Source organism: Theropithecus gelada, chromosome 19 (assembly GCF_003255815.1).
Source record: "Theropithecus gelada isolate Dixy chromosome 19, Tgel_1.0, whole genome shotgun sequence".
Taxonomy (NCBI): domain Eukaryota; kingdom Metazoa; phylum Chordata; class Mammalia; order Primates; family Cercopithecidae; genus Theropithecus; species Theropithecus gelada.
In genome coordinates, this window is record NC_037687.1 from 45725550 (window position 1) to 45745115 (window position 19566).

Sequence of the window (19566 nt, forward strand, 5' to 3'; positions counted from 1 at the left end):
CCTTCACCCTTACCCACACTACCTTCTTCCTGTTAGCAAATATTACTGCACCGAATGAAAACATCTGTCCCTCAGCCTCCACCATCTCTTCCTGAACCCACTACGAACTTGGAACACCCCTAACAGAGGCTTTACTCCTACCCTGGTGTCTGCAATATTCTCATTCACCTTACAGATCACATGCCAAGCACTGGTGACCCAACGACAAAAAATTACTTCCACCTCCAGAGGTCATAATCCAGATGACGTTCCTCTCACCTTCTGCAACATATTCTCAAAATCAACTTCTTCGCACTTAACTCTAGGGGTTACATCATCTTCGACTGAAAAAACCCCAAAGCCATCTTGTTAAGAGCCCATCTTGTCCTTATAAAACCAAAAAGGCAATCTGAATATTTAGATAGGGATGTAATAACAAAACAATACTGGCTCCTTAGAAGGTTTATTACAAAGCAAAACACATTTACAAAGGATCTCTCTGTAACTGTACATAAGAGATAGCCTTAACATCTTCCTAGATAGCCTCTACATGTGGCTAATTCTAACCCACCTGTCAGGCCCCAGCTTAAATGCTGTGTCCTCAAGAACTTTGTCTCCGTTGTTTTGTTTCTTAGCACAAAGCATAGTGTCTAGCATATAGTTATGGCAGGAGCTCAGTAATTCTCTTGAATGAAGAGCTTATTAAATAGTAAGTACAGAAAATTTAAGGGGGCAGAAAGGAAGCTTTTATATGCTTGGTGCTTAGGGTGAATATTACAGAGGAATCCAACAAGTGAGGGGCACTCTAGAAAGAGGTACAACATGTGCCCCCTGCCCCCTGAAAAGCATTAGGACAAGCAGGGCGACAGGGAGGGAAGACCTCTGTTAAATTTAGATATTATCTAGAAAGAAATATAGTCATTAAAAATTTTTTAGGAGGGACATCAGCTAGATCTGTGTTTCAGGAAAAAAACTACCACCAGCAGTGGCCATGTAAATACTGTAAGTAGTTTTTACAACTGAGAAATTATTGGAGGAGGCTAGATTCAAAGCAAGAAGCAACGATTTCCTAAATCATCGAGGGTGACAGTAAAGACTGAGAAAGGGGATGGGTATGAGGACAAGTCAGAAACAAGAGCTTGAGGATATATAAAGAAGAAAAAACACGAAGGATATAAGATTTTACACTGACTTAACATTTGGTGAGTACTTACCATATGCTAGACACTATAATATGTATTAATTTAGTTAACTCTCACAAGGATTCTGTATAGTACAAGTGGTTATTATTCTCATAAATAATAAAAAAAAGGGCCGGGCGCGGTGGCTCAAGCCTGTAATCCCAGCACTTTGGGAGGCTGAGATGGGCGGATCACGAGGTCAGGAGATCGAGACCATCCTGGCTAACACGGTGAAACCCCGTCTCTACTAAGAAATACAAAAACTAGCCGGGCGAGGTGGCGGGCGCCTGTAGTCCCAGCTACTCGGGAGGCTGAGGCCGGAGAATGGCGTGAACCCGGGAGGCGGAGCTTGCAGTGAGCTGAGATCCGGCCACTGCACTCCAGCCTGGGTTACAGAGCGAGACTCCGTCTCAAAAAAAAAAATAAATAAATAAAATAAAAATAAAAATAAAAAATAATAAAAGATAAAACAATAGAGGGAAGATCAAAGAAAGCTTCTTTGGCAACATAAATATCTGAACTCAGATTTGGTGATGAATATGGGACAGAAGTAGGGTGAAGCCAGAAGGATGACCTGTATGTGTTCATGGAACAAAAAAGGAAAGAGAAGTAAAGGGCAGAAGGGGACGTGTGCTATGAAATAAAGCTGAATAAGCACCAAAGAGTGGGGTAAGGATTCCAGTTTTTCCAAGAAGAGAAAACCACTGAAAGCACTAAAAGCAGAAAGCCACAGAAAGCAACTGGAGGCCGGGTGCGGTGGCTCGTGCCTGTAATCCCAGCACTTTGGGAGGCGGAGACGGGTGGATCACCTGAGCTCAGGAGTTCAAGACCAGCCTGGCCAACATGGTAAAAACAAAATTAGGCGTGGTGGCAGGCACCTGTAATCCCAGCTACTCAGGAGGCTGAGGCAGGAGAATCACTTGAACCCAGGAGGCGGAGGTTGCAGTGAGCCAAGATCGCATCATGGCACTCCAGCCTGGGCAACAAAAGTGAAACTTCGTCTCAAAAAAAAAAAGAGAGCAACTTGATTTTGTGTTTTGAAAAGATCACTTGTGCCATAGGGTGGCCCATGCTATAGAAAGAGGGACAATGGTGGACCATCTAAGAGGTAAAGAAAACCTGGGCTGGGGAAGATGCAGAGAAGTAGCAGATGGAGTCAAAAGTATTTAGGAGGTAAAATCCAAAGAACTGAATGAATATAGAGTATGAGGCAAAGGGACAAATTTCAGGTGTCTGGTCTGGGCATTCACTGTTCACTTCAAGGTGTGATGTGAACTCTCCTTCGAAATCCTACCAAGTTCATAGCTTCAGTGCACTTTCCCTAACCATGGGCATTCATTTATGTATCTCCTGGGTAGGAAGATGGCAAAGGGTGGCTATGGCTACCAAAAGTCTAGACTCTAAAAGAGTATCTTCTATGGAACTAGCACAGAGTTAATAAATAAATAATTTAAAAGGCATTACACCACACAGAAATTAATAAATAATGGCAATTAGGAGATTAACCTGTGCTCTATTTTGACTAACCAATTAGCCAAAGGAATGAATTCATGATCCCTTAAAACAGGGTATCTCCCCAATGTGCACTTAATAAGTAATCGTTCAGTGAGGACTCCTCACATACTAGCCAGTCTCACTGAGGAACTATGGATCGGGACATACATAGTTGGACAGTGGACAGTGACCTACATTGCTGTTAAAAGAGCATATACCCGGCCGGGCGCGGTGGCTCAAGCCTGTAATCCCAGCACTTTGGGAGGCCGAGACGGGCGGATCACGAGGTCAGGAGATCGAGACCATCCTGGCTAACACAGTGAAACCCCGTCTCTACTAAAAAATACAAAAAAATAGCTGGGCGAGGTGGCGGGCGCCTGTAGTCCCAGCTACTCGGGAGGCTGAGGCAGGAGAATGGCGTAAACCCGGGAGGCGGAGCTTGCAGTGAGCTGAGATCCGGCCACTGCACTCCAGCCCGGTTGACAGCGCGAGACTCCCTCTCAAAAAAAAAAAAAAAAAAGAGCATACACCCCAGCCAGGCACAGTGGCTCATACCTGTAATCCCAGCACTTTGGGAGGCTGAGACAGGTGGATCACACGAGGTCAGCAGTTCAAGACCAGCCTGGTCAACATGACGAAACCCCATCTCTACTAAAAATACAAAAATTACCCGGGTGTGGTGGTGGGCACCTGTAGTCCCAGCTACTTGGGAGGCTGAAGCAGGAGAATCACTTGAAACTGGGAGGCGGGGGTTGCAGTGAGCTGAGATCGCGCCATTGCACTCCAGCCTGGGCAACAAGAGCAAAACTCTGTCTCGATAACAAAACTAAACAAACAAACAAAACAGAAAAAGGGCATATGCCAGCTACCAAAAGCAGTCATTCTAGACTTCCGTTTATAAATTTCGGTAAAAACAAAAGGGCCACATGAGGACTAGCCAGACTGAAAGGAGATCAAGACTAACAATCAGAGCACACAGTGCCCATGCAAACCAATTCAATACAGGAAAGAGAAAATTGTATTAAAATCTAACAAGAGCAGGCTGTGAAAGAAAAGAGAAGTAAATAGAAAACAAAAAGCCAATTTTGGTATTTTTATACATATCCTTATATATGCACTGCATACCTCTACAATAGTATGGAAAGAAACTGTACTTTTCACTGAGTATATTTTTGAGAATATTTTTATCACATGCATTGATTCTCTACTTAAACACAAATATTTTAAAGAAACACACATCTCCACCACACCCACAACAACTCAATAGAAGCATCAAACAGAAGGGAAACTAATGAATGCCAAATCGGTGAATCAGAAGACTGGTTTGAGGAACTCTCTCAGAATCTACAGCAGAAAGGGTTAAAAGCTGGAAAACAAAAATAAACAACAAGGAGCATAAATGTTTAAAATGGACTGTCAATAGGAGTTCCACAATGAGAAGCAATATCAAAGAAAAACAAGTTTTCCTGAGCTAAAGAAAGGCTTGATTCTTGGGATCGACATGCATTCCTTAAAAGACAGGAATGTTGGAAGAAAAAAGCCCTCCAAGAGTTCCAGTGGGAAGTGTGTGGGAAAGCCCACCAATAACTACATTCTTTATATACAAAAGAGAATCGGACTGGTATCTAACATTTCACATGGAGCAGTAAATGCAAGCAGACAATGGACAATGTGGAAGATACCAGGTAATGCAAAATATTAACACAGAGAGAACAAAAGGGATATTAGCAGACATGCGGCTCAGAATAACAATCCATAGAAAGTTTCTTTGTTGTAAAAAAAAAAAAAAAAAAAAAAACCAGACAAACAAAATTAATAGTGTTGAGTTGTAAAATAAGAACTCAGGGCCAGGACCGGTGACTCACGCCTGTAATCCCAGCACTTTGGGAAGTCGAGGCGGGAGGATCACTTGAGGTCAGTTAGAGACCAGCCTGGCCAACTTAGTGAAACCCCATCTCTACTAAAAAAATACAAAAATTAGCTGGGTGTCGTGGCACACGCCTGTAATCCCAGCTATTCGGGAGGCTGAGGCAGGAGAATCACTTGAACCTGGGAGACGGAGGTTGAAGTGAGCCGAGATCATGCCACTGCACTCCAGCCTGGGTGACAGAGCAAGACTCTGTGTCAAAAAAGAAAAAAAAAAAAAAGGAAAAAACTCAGTTTTATCTAAGTCAACACTGTAAATAAAGCTGCTCTTAAGGGGTAATTTAAACCCCAAATTAGACAAAACCTGGAAAATGGGACAAAGGGAGAAAAGTAAAAAGATACGTTAAAACTTTTATCTTAGGCATAGCGAAGGTAGCTTGTATTTATTTGGGTCTTGGAAAATTAAAAACATCTGTGAACCCTCTTCCCAAATGTTTCCGTATGTAAATAAAAATAGCTTATGGCCGGGCGCGGTGGCTCAAGCCTGTAATCCCAGCACTTTGGGAGGCCGAGGCGGGTGGATCACGAGGTCAGGAGATCGAGACTATCCTGGCTAACACGGTGAAACCCCGTCTCTACTAAAAATACAAAAAACTAGCCGGGCGAGGTGGCGGGCGCCTGTAGTCTCAGCTACTTGGGAGGCTGAGGCGGGAGAATGGCGTGAACCCGGGAGGCGGAGCTTGCAGTGAGCCGAGATCACGCCACTGCACTCCAGCCTGGGAGCACAGCGAGACTCCGTCTCAAAAAAAAAAAAAAAAAAAAAAAAAAAAAAAAAAAAAAAAAAAAAAAATAGCTTATAACTTCAGGGGATCGAGACTCCCTGAAATCTACCATGAACTCCATGTAATGAATCTATTATAGATAATGGCTAATTACTCCAACTGATAATTGATACAAAGAAATACAGTTGTTTGAAATTTAAGGTTTCTAAAAATGCAAGAAAGTTTTAATATTAGAAAATCAATTTAATAAGTATAATTTACATATTAAAAGCAAAGCAAAGGCTGGGAGCAGTGGCTCATGCCTGTAATTCCAGCACTTTGGGAGGCCAAGGTAGGCGGATCACCTGAGGTCAGGAGTTGGAGATCAGTCTGGTCAACATGATGAAACCCGGTCTCTATTCAAAATACAAAAATTAGCTGGCATGGTGGTGCATGCCTGTCATCCCAGCTACTCAGGAGGCTGAGGCAGGAGAATCACTTGAACCCAGGAGGCAGAGGCTGCAGTGAGCCAAGATTGCGCCACTGCACTCCAGCCTGAGTGACAATTGTAAAACTCCGTCCAGCAAAGGAAAGTCTAGAAAAGAAAGCAGATCAGAGGTTGCCTAGGACTAGGGGTCGTAGGCAGCTACTGACTAACGTCCACAAAAAAGCTTCTCGAGTTGATGGAATTGTTAGAAAAGTGGACTGTGGTGATGGATACACAACTTTCATTATACTGCACACTTACAGTGGGTGAATTTTATAGTATGTAACTTATACCCAATAAAGTTAAAAGTTAACAGGTTAAACTTATACCCCAAAACTTATACCCTTCATCCCAATTACTATAATCTTCTAGTTTCCATTGTGCCTGTTGATATCAACTCCTGAGCCTTTTAGGAGTTTAGGGTGAAAGTCAAGTTACATCTTGGCTTTTCCCACTGCCTACTTAGGTTGCCGCTCTCAACTTTGCTAAGTCATTTAAAGTCATGTATTTGCTTTTCAGTCTTCCAAACTGTGTTGATGCTGTCTCCTTTCCAAATCTACTTTGTCCTCTATGGGTTTACATATTTTTTTTAAAAGTCCCTCTCATGTAGTTTTGATAGGATTTATCAACAGGAAGGAAAAGTAAAAGCATGTCCAGTTTGCTATATTTACCCAATGGTTTAAATTTAATGTTGACTTTCTAAGCTGCTTTCAGTTGGGCATTCTTCCTTATGGCTGTTTTTATATTTTAATCTCCAAATGATAAAACCAAGAGTCAGATATGAAAATATGACATAAGAGTGAAAAAGCGGGGGGGGAGGATAAACGCATCCATGAGGAATTAAAAAACAACAGCAACAAGGCTAGAGGGTGGAAGACAAGATAGAAATCAATCTGAGACAGAACTAGAAAGAGGTGGGGGAGAGGGGAGGAAGGGAGTGTCGGAGGTAAAGAGAACGAATGGATTTCTTAGATTTAAAGAGTTTATCTTAGATTTAAAGACTCTTCAGATTCACAAGGTCCACAGAGAAACACTCAGAGGAAAAACCAAACCAAACCAAAAAACAAACAAACAACAACAACAACAACAAACCAGTGTGGTCACATTTGTGAATTCCAGGAATAGAGAATTCGAAATAAAAGCTTCCAGAGAGAAAAGTGACTGAGAATCAGACTGGCAGCAGCAACCCCAGTATATCAGAAGAACAAAAAGCAGTAACTTCAAAGTTCTATAGAAAAAAGACTCTTAATTTGGAAATATATAGCCAACCAACCAGTCAAGCAATCAAGAAAACATAGGTTCACTAAGAAGATTTGTCACCTACCTTTTCCATGTATTTTATTTTTTAATTACAAAGATCCACTCAAGTAAAATTGGGAGGAGTGGAAAGAATCAACTGAGAGGTACATACTGGAAACAAGAAACAGGAATCTGAGGATCTCTGAATAGACTAGTGAGAGATAATGGACCATGGTGGTAGGGGTGGTCAGAGGTCAAATTCTGCACCTAGTTTGAAAGCAGAGCTGATAGGTTAGGATCACATGAGGTGAGAGAGAGAGGGAGGAATTAAGGATGGCTCCAAGGTGTTTGGTCTTACCAACTAGAATAGAGCTGTCAATTGATTAGATGGGAAAGGCTGATGGAGGAACAGGTTTAGGGCATGCTGAATTGAGATTCTAAGCAGACATCCCTACAAGTAGAGATGTTAAAGAGGCAATGTGATATACAAGTCAGGAGTTAGAGGAGAAATCCAGGCTAGAGATAGGAGTCAGTGATATACAGGTAGTATTTAAAACCAGGAACTAGATGGATGAGATCATCAAAAGAATGCAGATGACTAAACAAATGCTAACAGAGAGAGAAAAGGGGAGGTAACTGAGCCCTGGAGCTCTCCAACATTTGGCGGCTTCCGAGCTGAATCAACACAACATAGGAGATTGAGAGGTAACCAGTGAGATATGAGGAAAAAAATGGCATACGATCAAGGGAAGAAAATGCTTCACAGAGCACAGAGCAATTGTGCCATGTAATGCTGACTGGTGAAGTAGAATGAGACCAAGAACTGACTACTGGATTTGGCAACATGGAAGTCTTTGGTAACTCTGATAAGAAAACTTCATATGTAGGAATAAAAACCTTAGTAAAGAGGGCTCAGAAATGAATGAACACCAGTGGTGTAGACAACTTCAAGGAGTTTTGTTATAAAGGGAAGGATAGAAATGGGGCAATCGTTAGAAAAGAGGAAATGCAGTTCAAGTACAGTGGAGTTTTTTTGGTTGTTCTTAAGATAGAAGAAATAATCGCCTGTCTGTAAGCAGACAGAAAGATGTGTTAGGGAAGGAAAAACTGAGGAGAGTAGAGAACTGCTGGAGCAATGTCCTTGACTCACCAAGAGGGGACGAATACTGCACAAGCGGAAGGGTGGTCTTAGACAGAAGTAAGAACAGTTTATCCATATTTATCAGAAAAAAAAAAAATAGAAGTTTGGGGGACGGATGCAGGTAATTGGGTATATGAGGGGTAAGTTTATCAAAATTATCTTTCGTTTGCTGTTCTTTTCTCAGTTAACTATTATAGAAAGCACGGTTAAAGGGCTGAAAGTGAAGATGGGGGAGGAAGTGTTGGAGGCTTGAGGAAAATGAATGGAACAGCCATGTAGAAAAGTGAAATGGATTATGGAAGTATAGTGTGACTGCTAGGAAGTGACCATGACTGCTGAGGCTAGCGAACATAAATTTAGAGTGAGGCTGGTCAGCACATCTGTGCTGATATAATCAGGGTTGTCATTTCTTGTATAAGACAGCAAGAGGGGAATAGGGTAGGGGCTGTGGGTATGTGTACTGACTGTCACGGTGGCTCATGGAGTTGAAGTAGGATAAAGAGGGAAGTAAAGTTATGAGGGGAATGACAGGACAGTGAAAGGCAGCAAGATGATGGTACACTACAGTAGGTGTGAATGACTGACAGAGTTGGGCTACTAGAGAGACTGAGCACCTAGACAGAGAGGGAGATGGTGGTGGGAAATAACACAGGACAGCTATTCTCTATTAAGCACCAACATTAAACTAGTTACTTCTTTTACATCACCTCATTTAATTATCAGAAGGACTCTGAAAGATGGGCATTATTATCCATTCCTATTGAAAAGATGAAGAAGTCAAAGCTAAGGTTAAATAACTTGTCTAAGACCAAAAAGCTGCTAAGTATTCCAACTGGCATTTTGGGTCACATTTTCTTTCAGAAACAAACAAACAAAAAACCCTACCAAACTAGAAAAAGGCCCTTGGGAATAAATTATTTTATAGACCAACTCACACTTTGTCCACTAAAAAATCTGCTGGACACTGTGGCTCAAATCTGTAATCCCAGCACTTTGGGAGGCCGAGGCAGGCAGATCACTTGAGCCCAGGAGTTAGAGACCGACCTGGGCAACATGGCAAAACACTGTATATACCAAAAATAGAAAATTAGCTGGGTGTGGTGGTGTGTGCCTGTAGTCCCAACTACTTGGGAGGCTGAGGCAGGAGGATTACCTGAGCCCAGGGAGGTCAAGACTACAGTGAGCTGTGATTGTGCCACTGCACGCCAGCCTGGGCGACAGAGTGAGACTCTTGTCTCAAAACAACAACAACAAAATTTACTTCAGTGATATCCAGTTTTTAAAACAGCTAATTAATATACAGCATCATGAGAGAAAGGCAAATTGTTTCTATAGCAAGCATCTTCTAGCATGGAGTAATTAAATTCAAGTTAAACTATCTGTAGTTATTGCTATTATTACTGTGGCACTGAGTTAAATACAAAACTCTTGCTATGTATCATGCACAGATAAGATTTCTTTTTTCTTTCTACCTCCTTCCTTCTACTATTTTTTTCTTCAGTTTTATGCTGTTTTCTCTACTCCCGACTTAGAAAGTCATGGCTTACCTTACTTACCCCTACTAGAAAATGAACAGTTTTTGACACCTGACTTCAGACTCCCAGAATTACCAAGTATTTCTGTGGACAATGTAACAATAATAAACTGTTTCCAAGGTTCCAAGTTCTGGCAACATCACTAAATAGGGCAACAAAAAGAAACCAAGGCTTGAAGTTTCACTAGATCTTTGTCATTTTAGGTAGTAATTTTGTGGATTGCTACATTTAGATCCCCAATAATGCAAGAAATCAAATAAAGCACCCCACAGGTATTTTATCCATCACACAGAGTTCTTCCACTCTCTTCAATAAGGTCACAGTTTATGACTACGTGACTAACATCAAAAAGTAGATAAATTATGCCAGTGAGCCAGACTTAGCAGATGATTAAAGAAATCTGTTAACAATTTACTTGTTCTTATATCCTTCCACTAATCTCTTGATTTTAAGGACAACTTATTTTAAAGGCAAGTGGCTTATATAATCATTCTTCACAAAGTCTCTTTTCACAATGCAGTAGCAACCTGGTTTTCATTTGAATGATTATCCAGGTAAGCTAACTAAATATAAGAATTTATTTTTGATAAGAGTTTCACTCATTTTAGCCTATTTAGGCATCCTATTCACTTACAGACACAGGTGCAAACACAACTGTAACTATTCCATAAAACATTCACACATGTCACCACTGTGTAATTTCCTCCTACATCCTGAATGGAGGCTTCCTTTAAACTTTAAATGAAAATTATAATTGAGTTTGAGTCAGAAAGAGTTTACCTCCCCAATAATGTTAATTATGTCACTAGATTTCATCCTCTTGTATCCCTACTCATTGAAATTCTTCAAGATTTCTTTAATGTGAGGGAGGATATTTTAATTTTATAGGGAAATGCAATTGTTAACATGGAAAAGCATTATTTGGAGGCATCCCCAAGACACTTCTACAAGAACAATAAGCTAAAATGCTAAATCATTTCCATTTACTCACTCATTAACTAAACATCCTTTCATCCCAGGAGCTCAGAGTCTGGAGGTGAGGGGGAACGTGAAGACAGACAATAAACACACAGGCAAATAAGCAAAGAAGATTAAGTGTAAGTCATGATCAGTGCTGAGAAGAAAATAAATTCAGAGCTGTGACATAGACTACAAACTGCCACAAATGGCAGAAACAAACTGCAACACAGATCATCTATAAACATACTTAGCAGATTGACATCAAAGCCTTTCTAGGTTGCCTTTATGACTTCTTGACATATGCTTAGGTTCCAAGGATCAAAGCCCCTCAAACTTACCTGTTTCACTTGCTAGAACTAAAGCTAGTCTGTGACATCTCTAGCAGAAAATAAAGCACATCACCCATTTCACAGCACCTCTGCAATTAGGCTTTTGATTACATGGTGCGATAACTTATCCACACTGAAACATTTTCAAGAGAGAAACAGATTATTATTATTATTGTTATTATTATTGTGTGTGTGTGTGCGTGTGTGTGTTTTAAGACACAGTCTCGCTGTGTTGCCTGGGCTAGAGTATAGTGACGCGACCTTGGCTCACTCTAACCTCCTCCGCCTTTCGAGTTCAAGTGATTCTCCTGCCTCAGCCTCTCAAGTAGATGGGATTACAGACATGCGCCAGCATGCCTGGCTAATTTTTGTATTTTTAGTAGAGACGGGGTTTCGCCATGTTGGCTAGATTGGTCTCAAACTTCTGACTTCAGGGGATTTGCCTGCCTCAGCCTCCGGAAGTGCTGGGATTACAGGCTACTGTTACTTTGTAAGACAAGGTTTTGTTCTATGTCTCAGGCTGGAGTGCAGTGGCATGATCACAGCTCCTCTTGGGCTCAAGCAATCCCCTCTGCCTCAGCCTCCCAAGTGGTCGAGACGACAGGCATGCATGCCACCATGCTTGGCTAATTTACTTTTTATAATTTTTTGTAGAAATGGAGTCTCCCTATATTGCTGAGGCTGGTTTTGAACTCCTGGACTCAAGCAATACTCCGGCCTCGACCTTTTGGAAATGTTGTTGGGATTACAGGCCTGGGTCACCCTGCATAGCTGGGATGTTTTTAATAATTATGCCAGAACAGGCACAAACAAGGACTTTCCACCAAGGCATACTAGGCCATATGGTCACCCTAATTATATACCACATCAAATGTAAATAGTCCAAACTTTCAAGAGTAGTTCATAGTTCCAGATACATTTTTTTTTTTTTTGAGACAGAGTCTCGCTCTGTCGCCCAGGCTGGAGTGCAGTGGCCGGATCTCAGCTCACTGCAAGCTCCACCTCCCGGGTTTACGCCATTCTCCTGCCTCAGCCTCCCGAGTAGCTGGGACTACAGGCGCCCGCCACCTCGCCCGGCTAAGTTTTCATATTTTTTAGTAGAGACGGGGTTTCACCGTGTCAGCCAGGATGGTCTCGATCTCCTGACCTCGTGATCCGCCCGTCTCGGCCTCCCAAAGTGCTGGGATTACAGGGTTGAGCCACCGCGCCCGGCCTCCAGATACATTTAAATTATAATATCCAAGCCCTACATTATAATATGGACCGTATAAACCAAGTGAATCCCTTACTAAATGTAAAGCTCTGAACATCTCACATTGTACACAAAATCAATTTCAGATGCATTATAAACCTCAATGTGAAAAAGCAAAGCACAAAAAGGTTTAAAGATAATCAAAGTATCTCCATGATGTTTAAAAAAAAAAAAACACTAGCCATAAAAAATTGATGAACATGTTTACATTAAAACGAAGAACTTCTGTTCATTAAAAGAAACTACTAAATGGGAAAAAAAAGTTTGCAATATATACATCCAACAAAGGATATATATTCAGAATACAAAACTCTAGAAAAAGACATGTGTTTCAATTTTAAAAAGGCAAAAGATTTCAAAGACACTTCATGAAAAATGAAATCCAAAGACCCAGATATGAAAAGGTGCCTCATTTAGTGATGAGGGAAATGATTAAAACTAAATACAACTATATACCCACTAGGATTGGCTAGAATTGAAATATATGATACTAAGTATGGTTGTTGGTAAGGGATATGAAACAAGAACTCTTACATACTAATAAATGAAGTAAAAACCAGTAAACAACTACTTTGGAAAACTACTTGGCATTACCTGATAAAGACAAACATTCCCCATGTTCTTGCAATTCAAATTCTAAGTATATAACCTCAAGAAAACTACATAAACATGCATCAGTGCACTTAAACAGAAATGCTCATAAAAGCACTGTTTATAATAGCCCCAAACTGCAAACAATCTAAATGCAATATCCAAAACAATGGCAGAAGGAATAAACTTGTGTTATAGTCATGATGGAATACTATGAAACAATAAAAGCTAAAAATAAAATATATACAAGATAATCTTATTTACATAAAGTTAAAAAATGGGCAAAATTAAACTCTATTTAGAGATGTAAACTTACATGGTAAAACTATAAATGTCAAAAAAACATTTATATCTAGCTTAAATTAAGATGGTGATAGTTGTGATGGAAAAATATAGGTAGTGCGAGGCTTCTGGGATGCTGGCAATGTCTGTCTTGCCCTGGGTGATAGTTACAAGGCGTTTGTTTAAAAATATTTCATTTTTATCTTATGTATCTTTTCAGCCTGTGTAGTTAGGTTTCACAATAACACTCTCCCCGATAAATTTAAAAAAAAAAAAAAAAGTTCAAAAAAGAATTCTAAGAATGTTACTCAAAGAGATTAACTCTTAATCCATAGTTTAAAAAGAGGAACAGGGATCTCTACATCCAAATACACGCTGTATTATAAATTCCACGAATAAAACTTTTGGCTTTAGGCTGGATGCAGTGCCTCACGGCTGTAATCCCAACACTTCGGGAGCCAAGGTGGGTGGATCATTTCAGGTCAGCAGTTTGAGACCAGCCTGGCCAACATGGTGAAACCCCATCTCTACTAAAAATACAAAAATTAGCCAGCTGTGGTGGGCGCCTATAGTCCCAGCTACTTGGGAGGCTGTGGCAGGAGAATTGCTTGAACCCTGGAGGTGGAGGCTGCAGTGAACCGAGATCGTGCCACTGCATTCCAGCCTGGGCAAGAGCAAGACTCTGCCTCAAAACGACAATGACAACAACAACAACAACAAAAAACACAAAACAAAACAAATGAAAACACTTTTGGCTTTACTATTTTAGACTACCATTCTTCATTCAAATTTTGAAATGGAAGGTGAAATTTTCTGATATCGAATTCCTCGACCAGTCATGTAAATTTTAAATTTTTAAGACTGAACTCCTCGCTTCTAATCTTGAAATCTGTAATAAGTGTCCAGTATTGACTAGACAGTTATAAGGTAGTTTTTGATTAGATAATATGTAGAATAATATATAAAGGTTGGATAATGTCAGTTTTTGCAAGCATAATCAAATTCCCCAAACCTGTTACATGTTTAACTCATGTTGCTTAAGAAAAAGCAGCTGGGTACAGTGGCTCATGCCTGTAATCCCAGCATTTTGGGAGGCCGAGGCAGGGGGATCACTTGAGGTCAAGAATTCAAGACCAGCCTGGCCAATATGGTGAAAGCCTGTCTCAACTAAAAAATACAAAAATTAGCCAGGTGTGATGGCACGCACCAGTAATCCCAGCTACTCAGGAGGCTGAGGCAGGAGAATTGCTTGAACGTGGGAGGTAGAGGTTACAGGGAGCCAGGATTGCGCCACTGCACTGTGGCCTGGGCAACAGAGTGAGACTCCATCTCAAAAAAAAAAAAAAAGCATATAATGATGTGGAATGAAATATCAAAGGCATGAATACAAACATAAATTCAATGATTAAAAATTTTTTTCACTGCTATATTCAAATATTTATCAAGTCATGACACGAAGAACAAATTTGTATTTTATGTCATATGAATTTTACTATTACAGACTAATGAAATACTGACTCCAAAAGCTGCTGAAAAGTTTTTAAAATGTGGGTTGTTAAAATGTAGACTTTTGGGGTTCCTGCATAAAAGGATATGTTCATAGTTTTTAAAAAATAACAAAAATACTCTAAAAATTTTCAAATGTATGTTTTTTTTCTTTGTGAGGAATAAAGGTAACAGCCAACTTATTGAGTCACTAAGCTGGCAAGACACCTTTCAATTCAGATTAGGTAAAGCAATACTTTAAAAAATGTATTAAACCACTTTAATGAGAAATTATTTTCAACCCATATCTGGCTCTCACCCAGCACTTTTCGTAATTTCATAAAGACAGGCTTTTTTTTATAATTGCATAAAGCCAGAAAAACACTATACAGCTAAATAACTATTATATAAAAAATATAAAAATAAATTCAAAATAAGGCCAAGCAAAAACTAAGTTACTTAAGAAACATCACTGGGAAAGTCTTAAACACCAAATACCATCATGCATCCTATAGTGGATTTCTAAAAAGACACTGAAGCGCTAAGTCTACAGGTGTTTTTATGAGGTAATGTGTCATAATACAATGTTTCACAAGGTAAAGAGGGAAATGTGGGGGTACTCCCTGGTTTTTCATACTACTTTTAAAATTAGACTTGGTGATTTTAAAAAGTGTATAATTCAATGATCTTCAGCAAATTTGCAGAGCTGTGCAACTATCACCATCTTGTACTACTCCTTTATGGTGTACAGTTCTAAAACATCAAAACGTTCCCTACTCAGGTATAAGATTTGTCCCAACGCCAGGGCTAGTAAAAAGATTTACCTGAGGCTGGGTGCGGTGGCTCACGCCTGTAATCCCAGCACTTTGGGAGGCCGAGGCGGGTGGATCACCGGAGGTCAGGAGTTCGAGACCAGCCTGGCCAACATGATGAAACCCTGTCTCTACTAAAAATACCAAATTAGCCGGGCGTGGTGGCGGGCCCCTATAATCCCAGGTACTTGGGATGCTGAGGCAGGAGAATCACTTGAATCCGGGAGGCGGAGATTGCAGTGAGCTGAGATTATGCCATTGCATGATCTAAAGAGCTAAACTCCATCTCAGAGAAATAAATAAATAAAGGATTTACCAGAGCATCCAACAAGTATTATTAAATACTTGATCCCGTGAAACCACTTCCCTATCAGTTAACGATTTTTAAAAGTTTACAGATTTCAAAAATCTTCTTTATCCTTGGACCTAACCTACCCAGAGAGTTCCTAATCATGCTATGCAGCTCCCACCTCTACCAGAAGTGCTGGGAAAATCACCTAGGTTATCTAGCTTCCCCCAAAGTATTTTACACTGTTGTGAGATTTCCTTTAAGATTCAGGAGCTAGTTTATTTACTTTCTGGTTTCCTGGCAGAGCAAAGGCCCTGCACGTGTGAACGGAAACAAAACCCACACAGACTCTAGCGATGCCAAATATTAATACTATGGGTAGGGGCACCTTCCTTCTCGGCCGAATTCCCTTTCCCAGAGAGCCTCCAGAGGGATCAGTCAACGCCCACTGAGCCTGGATCAAAGGTCAAGCTTGCCTGGTCAAGAAGGATCCTGGATCAAGCTTGAACCCGTTTCCAGAAACAGGGCAGTCGGGGCAGCAGCAAGCATTTTTACCACGCGCCCTAATGAGATGGTTGCACAACAGGCTTTGAGGATTCCGGTTTAACAGGTAAATACCAACAGAGAATGAGCCGAGGCAGATGGGATCTGCTCCACGGCATCGATGGCATTTCGAGAATGTCTGCGTCGCAGAGCAAACCCAAAGTTTTAGCACATTACTCAGAGTTCACCAGAGGAAGATTGCCACGAATTGAAATGAACAAAGTGAGAAAATGGGTGCTGTGTAGTCAATGCATCCGTGATGAACTGAAGCTGGGCGGAAAAATTCTTTGAATACTCCGGCTTTGTTTTGTGCTAAGACGACAGAAGCCCCGAATTTCGGAGTTGGAAGACGCGTTTCTCCGTGTTCTCCAGCCCGTTCTCGGACTTCAGGGCCGCCCGCCCGCCGCGCACTCAGTCCCGTAGTTCCCCGGGCTTCAGGCGCGGACCTTCCAGGGGGGCGGAAGCCAGGGAGCCGCGGGGAGGCCGCGGTCCGGCCCGCGACGCCGGGGCCCGGAGAAGGGAAGGGAGAGGGGAAAGGCCTGCCGGAGCTCGACGGAGGGAAGGAAGGGAACGAGGAGGCCACGGGCCGGAGCGGGGAGCAGCCCCGAGCGGCGCCCGGCCCGGCCCCCACCCCGAGGCCCGGTCCCGCGTACCTTTGGCAAGGGCTACGGTGGAGTTTTCGGTGTCGATGGTGTAGAGGATGCCCTCGTAGCGGATCTCCGCCTTGGAGATGAGGCTGATCTTGCTGCCGATGTAAGGGGTGCCCCCGCTCATGGCGCCGCCGCCGCCGCTCCCGGCTGCTCGCAGAGAGGCAGATCCCACGCCGCTGTCGCCCGCTCCGCACGCCCGCTAGCTCCGTCGACACCTACAGCAGCCGCTTCAGACCCAACATGGCGGCGGCGCCGGGTCCGCTACCCTCCCCCAGCCTCCCGCCCTCAAGCCGCGGCGCGGCGGCGGCGGCGGCGGCAGCGGCGGCGGCGCGGGGCATGCTGGGAGGGCTAGGCCGCGCTGTCGCGAGACTTGGCCGACGGCTGGCGGCTCTCGGTTCCTGGCTCCCGGCTTCTTCGCGGCCTCGGGAGTCCCGGCAGCGCCTACTGGCTTGGGCTACGGCGGTGGTCCTGGGGCCGCGTGAGAGGAACTTCGGGGACCGGCTGAGTGCCTCGTGGCACTGCTTGCTGCGGGCTGGAGAGGAGGCGCGCGGCCCTCCTTTTGACTCAGGCCTTGGCCGCCTTGTCGTGGGTCCTGTGTCTTTGCCGACGCGGGGTCCTCCGCCTGGAGCGCTGTCCACCCTCCTTCGAGTTGTGGCGAGCCGCTGCTCATCCTTTTAAGACACTAAACCTGCACCTCGTGGAGCTCCTACGGCTCTATTACCGCAGCCATCGTCCAGGGAGCTTCCCCCGAGGCTGCCCCTGGAGCTGGGGCTCTCCCGACGACTCAGTGTTTTAGTCCCTTCCTGTCCCTCTCATTCAGCCGGTCTGAACCAGCTTCATGGCTTGCAACGCCATTGTAACTCACCAATCCCAATTATCAGTCTGTAGCTTGGATCAATTCCGTGAACTCGGGTTTCGCGCCCAGCCTCTGTCGAATCTCCAACGTTAAGGGTCCAAAGCCATGCTCCCTATTTCCCCTCTAACCTGCTCCTTCACCACCGTTCCCTGTTGATGTAACCGGTACCATTTTTACTCAGCTGCTCAGACTAAAAGCCTTGAGTCAGTCTTGACCTCTGTCTTGCTTCCACATCTGTTCTGACTACACCTCTCCGTTATATCTACACAATATATCCTAAATCTGACCTCTTCTCCTCATCTCCATCCCTACACCTCTCCCACAAACCACGATTACTCGGGCTGAATTATTGCAGTAGCCTTCTAAAAGTTGCCTCTGTGTCAACCCTTGCCCCCAGTACTTTATTCTCAACACAGCGGCTAGAGAGATCTTGTTAAAATCTAACTCAGGGCTGGGCGCGGTGGCTCACGCCTGTAATCCCAGTAGTTTGGAAGCCCGAGGCGGGCGGATCACAGGTCAGGAGTTGGAGACCAGCCTGGCCAACATGGTGAAACCCCGTCTCTACTAAAAATACAAAAAAATTAGCCGGGCATGGTGGCGCGCACCTATAGTCCCAGCTACTTGGGAGGCTGAGGCAGGAGAATTGCTTGAACCCAGGAGGCGGAGGTTGTGGTGAGCCGAGATTGTGCCACTGCACTCCAGTCTGGGCTACAGAACGAGACTCTGTCTCAAAAAAAAAAAGAAAAAATATATAACTCTGATCATGTTCTTCCTCTACTCACTCTACTGATCCCATGTTACACAGAGAGAAAACCAGACTTTGGCTTCTAAGGATATACATGAATTAGCTTCTCATTCTATTCCAGTCACGTCTAATTCAACCGGTACTTGAGCACTTTATTCCAGTATCTGCTCAAGTATCACCTCCAGATATGACGTCCCTGACAACCTTGTTTAAAATAATACCACTCACATCACTCTACATCTCCTTAACTCAGCTTGCATTTTCTTTATAGCATGTATCTCTCTCAAGTATGTCTGTTTAATTATTTGTGTCTGTCTTCTTCACTAGAATGTAAACATTTTGAGAGAGAGATGTTGTTTTGGTCACTGCTGTATCATCAGGGCCTAGTACAGCACCTGGCTCAGGGCAGCTGCTCAGTTAATATTTGCTGCATGAATGAACAGCAGGATGAAGGCAGAACACAGGCAGGATGGTAGTGAGCTGAGTGAGCAAATGGCAAGAAGTCTGCCATCATAAGAGAGGGACACAGGAGAGAGACAGAGCTCTGATGGGGCTGGTGCACAGTGGCTACAAAGAAAGGTTTGGAAATCCCTGTTTCAGTACAAGGTCCGTGCGAGGAAGTTGAATTGTTTGTTTTTGTTTTTTTGAGACAGTCCCACTCTTTCACCTGGGATGGAGTGCAGTGAGTGGTGCCATCTGGTTGCTCACTGCAACCTCCGCCTCCTGGGTTCATGCCATTCTCCTGCCTCAGCCTCCCGAGTAGCTGGGATTACAGGTGCACGCCACTATGCCTGACTAATTTTTTTTTTTTTTTTTTTTTTTTTGAGGCCGAGTCTCGCTCTGTCACCCAGGCTGGAGTGCAGTGGCCGGATCTCAGCTCACTGCAAGCTCCGCCTCCCGGGTTCCCGCCATTCTCCTGCCTCAGCCTCCCGAGTAGCTGGGACTACAGGCGCCCACAACCGCGCCCGGCTAATTTTTTGTATTTTTAGTAGAGACGAGGTTTCACCGTGGTCTCGATCTCCTGACCTTGTGATCCGCCCGCCTCGGCCTCCCAAAGTGCTGGGATTACAGGCGTGAGCCACCGCGCCC

At 43.2% G+C, this 19566-nt stretch overlaps 1 protein-coding gene across 3 annotated transcripts in view; it reads right to left on the reverse strand.

Annotated features, from left to right (window-relative positions):
* LSM14A (LSM14A, mRNA processing body assembly factor) overlaps positions 1-17211 on the reverse strand; it is a 62914-nt gene extending 45703 nt beyond the window's left edge. For all 3 annotated transcript variants that reach the window (XM_025367093.1, XM_025367091.1, XM_025367092.1), the window contains exon 1: positions 16880-17211. In XM_025367093.1, coding sequence (XP_025222878.1) covers positions 16880-17000 — 121 coding nt within the window. In that variant the 5' untranslated portion in view covers positions 17001-17211. The remainder of the gene's footprint in view (positions 1-16879) is intronic.
* Between the last annotated feature and the right edge of the window lie 2355 nt (positions 17212-19566).